The 10,063-nt window shown below is 51.8% G+C and overlaps 1 protein-coding gene across 1 annotated transcript in view; it reads left to right on the forward strand.

Annotated features, from left to right (window-relative positions):
• The first annotated feature begins 6,947 nt into the window (after positions 1 to 6,947).
• The window catches only part of HSD11B2 (hydroxysteroid 11-beta dehydrogenase 2), an 8,899-nt gene continuing 5,783 nt past the window's right edge, over positions 6,948 to 10,063 (forward strand). The window contains exons 1-2 of the mRNA XM_034639033.1: positions 6,948 to 6,966; positions 9,715 to 9,872. Of these exons, the coding sequence (XP_034494924.1) occupies positions 6,948 to 6,966; positions 9,715 to 9,872 (177 nt within the window). The remainder of the gene's footprint in view (positions 6,967 to 9,714; positions 9,873 to 10,063) is intronic.

Raw genomic sequence — 10,063 nt, forward strand, 5'->3', positions numbered from 1 at the left:
TGATAAACTCAAACTCGATGTGGAATAAATATCACTGCTACTCTGGCCTCAGAAACACAATATGATTTCTCTTGTTAAGATGTCAAGCAAGATGACTCTTATCTGGAATTGAAGAACTTTAGGGTCCAACAGAGATGATGACCCAGAAATCAATTTAGAGGATGAGCCCATTTATGCCCACAGGACGGGGAGGGAATCACAGCCATCTAGGCCCTGGGTCCACCTGCCTCCCAGGCACCTCTCCTTGATGTCCCACGGGTATCTAAATGCAACAACACATCCCTATATGCCCTCTCTGTCTTTGCCACAAACCTGTTCCCCCCCTCAAGCCCTCCAACCAGCACTACTAACTACTCAGTGTCCTCCTGGTCCTTGCCCACCTAACCCAGGTAGTCCCCAAGACCAGGCAGTCCTCCTTCTGAAGCATGTCCAGTGTCAGTTCCTCCCACTCCACTCCCGTCCACACCACCAGCATCTTCCTTGCTGATTCTGCCTCAGCCTCTTGTCTAACATCTGCCTACCTACTTCCAGTCATTCTTCTCCCAGCAGCCGGGCTTATCATTCTTTCTCTCTTTTTTTTTTTAAAGATTTTATTTTTAAGTAATCTCTAACCCAACATGGGGCTCAAACTTACAACCCCAAGATCAAGAGTCACACACTCTACTGACTGAGCCAGCCAGGTGCCCTCTTTCTCTTTATTTGTTGAAGTGGGCTGTAGTCTGAATAATGGCCTCCCAAAGACATCCACATCCTAATCTCTGACACCTGTGAATTGTCACTTTACAAGGCAAAAGGGACTTTGATTAAATTAAGGAGCTTAAAATGGGGGAGATTATCTTGGATTTTTCAGATGGGCTCATTGTAGTCACAGGGCCTTTATAAGAGGGAGGCCCGAGGGTCAGAGTGGGAGAAGGTGATGTGATGATGAAAGCAAAGGTCAAAGAGATATGACAACATTGCACTCCTGGCTTTGAAGGTGGAGGAAGAAGCCAGGAGCTGAGGAATGCAGACAGCCTCTAGCAGCTGGAAAAGGCAAGGAAAGAGATTGTTCCCAAGAGCCTCCAAAAGGAACCAGCCTGCTGACTTTAGCCCAGTAAGACCCATTTCAAACTTCTGACCTTCAGAACTATAAGGTAAAAAATGTGTATTATTTTTAAATGTGTGTTGTGGCAATAGGTTATTGCAGCAATAGGAAATTAATATAGTGGGTTTCAAAGAGGGTTAAATACACACACACATATATATAATGAATTAAAGCTGGTCTCGTTTGAAACAAAAATCCAAGTGGCAGCTCACATTCCCTCAGTGTCTGTCCGAGTGATTCCAAGCCTGGCTCTCTGAGAAAAGGACTCCCTCTGGCCAAATTTGCCTTTTATTTTATTTATTTATTTACTTTTATTAAGCTCCATGCCCAGTGTGGGACTTGAACTTATGACATCAATATCAAGACGCCATGCTCTACCGACTGAGCCAGTCAGGCGCCCCTGGTCAAACTTGCTTTTTAAAAACACAGGCAGTTTGATCATATTCTTCCTGAGTCTGTCAACATAGTGTGGTCCCCAGTCCAGAACCTGGCACCACTCAGGCCCTCACCTACTGAAGAAGGCAACCCATTGCCTGCTCCCAGGGCAGAGAAAATGGCAGAAAAACCTTCTCAACATGAAAACACCATCTGATCAGTCTTGCGTCAGATACTTCGAGGGCTCCCTTTTGCGTTTAGGATAAATTGAAACACCAAAGCATGGCTACTGAGGGCCTGCTCGACAAGTTCCTGTCCCCCTGCCCATCCCTGTCCTCTGGGAATTATGCAGCTCCTGGGACCCACACCACCCCCAGGCCTTTTCCCCAGGGTTCCCTTTACTTGGAGTGTTGTGTTAGCGCCTCCTGCCCCCACTTTGGCCAATTTCTATGAAAATGTGTGAGGCCCATTTTTCTGGGACAGAAGTCAGCCCCTCGGGCAGGAGCAGCTGGCCCTGACACACAAGGTAGGTCCGCCAAGAGTGGAAGAGCCCAGGCCAGGGGGAGAAAAGGCCCCTTTGTGGTGTAAGGGCTTGCACACGCATGTGTAAGGATTCTGTGCTGGCTTTCATGACTCCTAGAACCACCAGAAGAGACCTCTGGGGCGGGCAGGAACAGCTCAACGTGCCCTGTCCCCAAGCAGCCCATCCTCAATTAGAGCCATTGTGTGCCTGGGCCCCCTAAGACTTGTCAGTCGTCCCAGGGCAGGTCAGTAGTTTACCACTTTCAATGCCAGCTCTGCTATCACCAGCTGGGAAAACTCCTTAATGTCTGTGAATCTCAATTTGCTCTTTTCTGTGACATGAAGGTAACAATAGGTACTGCACAAGGGTGATGAGGACTGGAAATGTGCTCATGGTCATAAAGCACACGGAGCTGGTGGTAGACATCCATACGTCTCATCTAGGCCTTGCTTGTCTTCCTGTCAGGAAGATGACATTTCATCAGCTACTGAAATTAAATTTTAATTGTCAAATTAGCCCGGGTGGGACGTGGTCAGTCACAGCTCTTATTCTCTGGGTCCACTTTGTCTGGGTCACAGTACCCTTTCCAGTGAACCCTGGGATGAATCAGCCCATTCACTTGGCTCATCCCCACATCCACCAGCATTTCTTGCCCCAGCGAGCTCAGTGGCCTCCTGACTGGTCTTTCTGCTTCCACTGTGGGCTCCCCAACCCCATCCGTCCATTCTCTTCACAACTTGTGGCTGTCCAAAAAACAAAATTTTTTTTAAAGCCAAACTGATTATATTACTTCCTGCTTACAAGCATCATGACTCTCCCTGCTCCCCAGGGAGCAATATTTCAATATACCATGAAATTAGAATCAAAACCTCCTCCTCACAGTGGCCTCCCAAGACCTCCCGTGCCCCCTGGCTCTGGTTAATTCCTGCAGCCTAATGGCCTCCCTTTCCTCGAAGGACCAGGCTTGAGTCATACTAGGGCCTTTTGCACTGATGCTGCTCCCCACTTCCTCTGGGCAAGCTTTCCCTGACCCTCAGAATAGAAGAGACTGTTACTCCCATAGCACCATGGGACTCTGTTTTCTGCTGTCAGTGGCTGCTGGATTGTGTAGTGATCTGATTAGGGGCTGTCCCTCCAGCCAGCCGGACAGACCACACGGAGGTGGGGTGGGGGGGAATGATGTTTATCTAGCAACTTTAGTACAGAGCCTGGAACACAGGAAGTACTCAATAGGTGTTTGCTGAAGAAAGGAAGGAAGGGAGGGAAGAAAGGTGGAAGGAATAAATGAAAAGATAGTGCTTCTTACGGGAATTCTTTTGTGAATCCTTTTGTAAAGTAAATGATACTTGTTGAATTATTTTTGGTGTAAAAATTGACTTTTCTATGTTATTGTCCCTTCAACATAGTAAATCTATTTTTTTCCATATGCCTTGTGAAGATTTTTTTTATTTGCTACACTCAGGACATTTTCCTCCCATTAATTTTTCCTTGTTAGATGGTTTTTATTGACCCCTTTGTGTTTTAAGAAAGAAGTACTGCTCGGTATTTAGAATATTCTCTCAGCTTCCTTGGTGAGAAGATTCTGGCCGCTTTCCCACTGTTGACTATAACCAGTGCAGCTTGGAACACGATGTCACCCCTCCAGAACTCTCTTGGACCGTGATAAAACTTATTCTGTGTCTTTAGTTGGGGACAAGGTGTTTGGAAACAGCGCCTTATGCAACAAAGCTGCTGCAGGGCCGTCCCTTGGAGGCAAATGTAATAAAAATCATGGTGTGTGAAAAATGTGCCCACAGAGTCCGAGGAACTAAAGATTTTAAAGCTTCTCTGCCAGTAATTCAGTTTTTATTTTATGTTTCTTGGAAAACTGAAGGCTTGTATCTACCATGTGTTACCTAAGACGCAGGGGGAAGATGGGGGGGTGGGGTGGTAAAGGGTATTTTGCGCTGGTGAGAATGTCTATGGCAGCCTGGTCAAAGCTGTCCTCTTTGTAAATGACCTCCCTGCCTCGGCCCTGCGCCTGCTCCCCAGGGAGGGGTATTTCCATCCGGCATGAAATCTCTGTCTTTGCTCGCTCACTTCTATGGGGAATGGCACACACATGCAAAGCTGCTGGTGTTGTTACTTTATTTCAGAAATGTGCAGGCCTGAGACACCTGAATTTTTCCTGGAATACTTGAAAGCAAATTACGTGCCGGAACCTCTCAGGCCTGTTCCCAGCGGAATTTCCTTTGAGTGTTCATATCTCGAAACCTTATGTAACCTGACACAATTATCTGAAAAGCCTCGGAATCCAAAAGAACAGCGTTCTGAGCTAGGAATGAAGGTTGGAGCTGGGAAAGAAGTGTTATCCCCTGCCCGGGGACTGGGTCATACCTCACTATGACAATACCCAATTCACATTCCACAGAAAAATGCTAACCTTCTGACACCGTGACCAGTGGGTGCATTTGCTTCATCTCTCTGAACAAGGAATCACTTAACGAGGTGCTCAAGGGACATTACAAAAGCCCTAGACCTGGCTGGTGGTTAAAAATATTTCGATAACCACCTTGAGCAACTGGTCTTCCCAGGATGGAAGCCAGAATGGCTTGGGCCCCTTTCAGGGGTTAAAACACCCTCCACTGACTCAAAAATCAAACCATCTGAAGAGTCGGGTTCTCAGCAGTTAGCAGTACAAATGGGATATGTATGGGGCGGGGGGGCAGGGGGGTCTGGAATCCATATTTTCACCAAGTGATGGGTGCAGGTGATTCTGACTCAAGCCCAGCCTTAGACTCCACCTCCCCAGCCCAACCCCCAACTCCAGGGCGAAGGGGAGAATGAGGACACAAACTCTAAGCGCAGACCTAAAAATCTGGACTCCACAAACAGATGACCCTACATTCCAGAAAGCCCCTGCCCCAATAAGCTTCTTTTGCCCCTCCTTCCGTTTCACTTTCAGAAATCCCAACCCAGCTTGCCATTTGCATACCAGCGGTGAGAGACCTCCTAGGAGAACAGGCACCACTCATAGGTGGTTGGCTTTTCAAGGAATTTGCTGGAGAAAATTGTAGGCAAGGCTGTGAACAAACCCCCCCCCTCCATCTGGTTTCAGTTTATTTAAAAAGCAACGCACACAGGCCTCCCCACCAGCAATCAGAAAACAGCCACAGCTTCCCCAGGGAGGGTGTTAGCCACCAAGGGTAGGGCTGAATTTTATATATGCAAATGAATTAAACCAGCTAGCCAACAGCAACTAATTTTTGTATCTTTGCAATTGTTCTGCCAAAAAAGAAAAAAAAATAGGCCTAAATCAGGGGTGATGGAAGCTGTAAAGAAGCAAGTCTTGGAATTAGTTTTAACAACTTGCCTTAATTCTACCGTTGGGAGACATGTTTCTGACCTAGAAGCAAATAAAAAAAGGTTGATAGTCTTTCACCTGGGTATTGCCGACCCCCTAGGCTGAAGGCCAGGGGGCAGTGTGACCCCATGGTTGGGAGCATAGCATCTGGATGGATGTGTGACCTACAGCACCTCATAACCGATAACCTCTCTAGATTTGTTTTCTTTCTTTCTTTCTTTCTTCTTCTTTTTTTTTTTTAAGATTGTCTATTTATTATTTTAGAGAGAGAGAAAGAGCAAAGGGAGAGGGACAAGCAGACTCTGCACTGACCACCGAGCCCCACCTGAGACTGGATCCCAGGACTGTGAGATCATGACCTGAGCAGAGACCAGGAGCCGGTCACTGAACTGACTGAGCCATCAGGTGCCCCTGGGCTTGTTTTCTCATGTATAGTACCTGCTTCACAGGGACGATATGAGGGTAGTAAATAAAGGACAAGCAAACCGCACACGAGGACTGACGTACAACACACACACAGGAAATGTGGCAGAAGGTTATGAACGACTCGAAACCGCACTGCTGGATCCGAGACAGCTGGTTTCACCTGGAGTCAGCCAAGCTCTCCTGGCAAATGTTCTCAACTGCGGCTTGCCTCACCTCCCCCCGCCCCCCACGACTGGTCCAGAAAACGCTTCAGAACACATTCTCGTAGTGTTTCCCAAACTCGAGGGCCCTAATTCCCAACCAAATATCTGCCTTCAATCCTGGAGGCAAAAGAAAAGTTCTGAGGAGGGCGAAAGACAGTTTGAAAATGCAAGTGATGACCCCCTGCTTCCCCTGCCTCACCATCCCCTCTCCCTGCTGGCCAGAGGGCCTGATTTCCAGATGCACAGCCTAGATGGGGTACCTCACTTCATGCCCAGGGCACACGAAGGTGAGTCGGCAATCTCCTGGGCTCCTGTGCCATGTGAGTGATATGCTGCAGACCGTGGGTATCTGGGTGCCTCTAGGCTCACCCCTTGCACATCCACGAGCATCTTGGGCTCCGTTAGCCCAAAACAGACCTCTGCTTCTGTCCCTTGTCTGGATTCAGCAACAGGACTTCCAGCCTCCACTCTTCCCCCATCCCTAAATCCATTTCCTGGCAATTGGGACAGGTATCTCATTTGCTCCAGACCACTCCCAGATCTCCTTTGCCCTCAGAATGAAGTTTAAGAGGCCACATGTGGCAAACGTCCTCCTGCATTAACACAGTTCTCAAGATCGCAGACTTTGGGCTCATGTATGCCTGAACAGAGATGTGTCTACGCTATTTGGGGACTGGGGTGTCATTCTCTGGTGGCCTTTGATGAGGTCAGGAGGGGGAGCCATGCAGAGCTAGAGTGGGGCTGGGGGGAGAGTGGAGTTGGTGATTGTGGACAGTTATGAAGAAATGTGGCTAAGAAGAGGGGAGCACAAGAACAGTGCTGGAGGGTTGTGGTATGGGATTGAGGTGAAGGAAGTTGTCTATCGGCTACCTGTAGGAGAGGCCAGTTGTTTTTATGAACCTAGGGCACCCAGCACAGGGCCTGGCACACAGTAGAAACTCAATAAAAGTTTACTATCGTTGAGGATGGGGAGGGATGGGGTCTGGGACCTCGATGGGGCTACTGGCCATTGGTAGGAAGACCGGCCCCTCTTCCACGGGAGGGAGGGGTGGTGGGGTGCCAGGAGGGAGCAGAGGGCAAGGCAGGGCCTTCTTGGGACTTCTCTGCCTCTGAGCTGCACCACGGAGGGAGGAAGAAATGACAAGGGAGTCTTGGCTCCAGGAACCCCAGTGTGGCCAGGGGACAGAGGGTGAACTCTTGGAGACTGCGATGGCACCCCACACCTGCTTCTGCTCCCCTCATCCTCAAATCCAGCAGTCACCTTCACTCTATCCCTTTCAGAGCCGCGCCCTTCCAGAAAGGCCAGCAGATGGTGCCAGTGAGCTGCCAGACTCAGCTGGAGCAGACTGGAGCCAGCCCCCACCAACCCGTGACCCTCTAGAGCCTGGGGCAAGCTAAGGTTTGGCTCACCAGGTTTCTGACCAAGGGGGGAGACCACGGGTTGGGGGGGGGCGCACAGTGACGGGTGTGGCCGACTGAGGACTAAGAGAGACAATGGAGTGAAGGCTTAGGGGTGGGGTGGCTAGGGGGCTCTGATCCTTCTGGTTGCCCTTCATTCCTTTGCCCCTGCCAAGCCCTGCCTTATCTGCCGGGGCTCCTGCCCTCTGCCCCCCTTCCCTTCTCTTCCCTGGAGGCCCTTGCCAGCCCAGACTCCTGGTTCTGGCAGAGGCTGGTTCTCTGCCCCTGGGCAGGCACAAGCTGGCACCAGGCCTCAGACAGGGTTGGGCCAGCCCCTCCCAGCCATGACTGCCTGAACCACCTTCTTTCTACTTCCAGAACGTCTCCACCTGATGAGGGCTAAGGGTTCAGCTGCTGCAGGGGGCTGCAGGGGGCTGCAGCAGAGACCCTAGGAAGGAGGCCTGGCCTCATGGCCTTGGAAGTAGGATGAATTGGGGTGGGCTGGGTGGGCGCATATAAAAATGTGACAGATCATCCAGTCCCACAAGACCCAAATTGCACAACACTAATAGTTCTGTCCGAGGTGGCAGAGCATCCCAGAAGATGAGCTGGAAACACCCCCTCCCCATCCTAGCCATCCTATACTCTGCAGCAGAAGGCAATTCCCTATACCCCCTCTCGGCAAGTCTTTCTCCCCACCATGGGCTTCTCAGTAAGTCAGGATCCTTCATGGTTCCTTCTCAGGACAGTGTAGGATTCTGCTTCTCAGTCTCTGTTCTCACCTTGCTGTCCCACTTCCACTTCCCCTAGTTTTGATTCCAGTTCAGGCAAGTGCTAGGACTACCTGTGTGGCCTTGACCTTGAAGACTGCCTGGGACCCCCACCCCACCTCCTCCTTTATACTCCCTCTTCAGCTCCAAAGGGAAGCCCTTAATAGGCTGAGGCAGGAGAAAACATAGCCAGACTTTCAGTAGGGTGACAGAGTGGGGGGGGGTGGATGGCTCCCACAAATCCAGGGTCTACAGCTCAGGTCAGGAAGCCAGGCCAAGGTTGCTGTGCCTACCTGTGAGCCTGGGCCATAGATGCAAGGCAATAGGAGTCAGCAGGTTTTAGAAAAGGAATGTTTCCCTGAGTTTCCAAAGGATGACCCAGACCAAGGGAGAGTCGCCAGAAGCACACACAACACACACAGATGCACTCATGCGCACATGCTGGGTCATGGCATCGGACATGGACACAAGTGTTTGCAAATACTGGCACAAATGGGTACACAAGGTCATGTACTCAAGGTAGGAGCACATGTCCTTCTTAGGGAAGTCCTGACTCCCAGGGCCAGGTCTAGCCTGCATGAAGGCACAGAAGTGCCTCTGGACAGGAGCTGTGCCCTCCACCCAGAGCCTCCCTTACTAAATGGCTCCCAGCCCCCTTCCTGAGGGTCCCCTGGCCCACCAGGGAGCCATGCCTGGGTGGCAGAGAAGACTTTGGAGGAGGCATTGCCTCCAAGCCCTGGCACAGAGCCTAAGCACCTAAGAGATTGGGCACAGGGCTGGGAGGGATCATGACCTCCCAGGACCTAGTTGGGGCATAGATGAGGCAGTGGGCAAGGTCCAGAGGCCCACAGGAAGCAAGGACTCCTTCTGCCATGGGCTGCACCTACTGCCCTCAGAATAGGGCCTGTCAGCCAGGTGCTGGCACCAACTCCTAGTGCCTGGCAGAGCCCTAGCATGGATGCCAAATACAGGGTGCCAGACACGGGGGTGGACAGGATGGGGGGCCGCTGGGCCACACACAAACACAGATCTTCATATATACAGGCAGGGAAATGCACCCACACTCACATCACTTATTTTATACCCTGTGGAATCATGGGAGTAGGGCAGGGATCACCTTGTCCTAGAGGCTGCCCTCACTGACTCCAGGTGTCCCCATTGGCCTGGCTCTAGGAGTATCTGTCCGAGGGTGGGCTGGAGGTAATGGGAGGCCTAGACACTTTCTGTGAGCCCCTGCCCCGGTCTCTCTCTCTCTCTCTCTCTCTCTCACACACCCCTGCACTCCCACACACGTACACTTGTGTGGTAGAAGGAGGTGGGGTTGGTGCATCCCCAGGACTGGGCCCTGGAGGGAAGGAGGAAGGCGGGGCAAGAGACTCCCAAGAACCTGGGCAGTCATCTTGCTCCCCCCAGCCCCCGCCACAAGCCGGTTTTGTGACCGCAGGCAGCTTAGGTGTGAGCGCGCGTCAGGGCGTGTGTGTGCGCGAGGGACCTGCGGCCGCGCACAGCGTGGGAGTGCGGCGCGTGTGCCCGCTGCGGCTGCCGTGGCAGGCCGGGTGAGGGCGGGCTGCTTCCCCGCGGTGTTCCGGCAGGCCGGGAGGCCGCCGCGGTCCTGTCAGTGTGGGAAGCCGATGGACTTTTGCGCGTATCCTCAGATGTCCGGAGCAAGTGTGAGCTGGATGTGCTCACCTGGGAACGGCGGCTCATTGGCCCTGGGAGCATGGAGGAAGGGGCGTGGGGGGGCGAAGGGGTGAGCAAACGCAAGACACGAGGGCTACACCAACCGGCCCTGTTCCCGGCACGGTCCGCGGCTAGGCGGCTCCTCCTCTAGCAGCAACTTTGGGACTTTGTTCCGGCTTCTTAGAAAGCAGATCTGGCCGCGGGGGCGGGGCGGAGGGGGGGCAACTGCCCGCAGGAGGGTGCGGGTGAGAAGTGGAGGAA

The sequence above is a fragment of the Ailuropoda melanoleuca genome, chromosome 12, assembly GCF_002007445.2.
Source record: "Ailuropoda melanoleuca isolate Jingjing chromosome 12, ASM200744v2, whole genome shotgun sequence".
NCBI classification, from domain to species: Eukaryota; Metazoa; Chordata; class Mammalia; order Carnivora; family Ursidae; genus Ailuropoda; species Ailuropoda melanoleuca.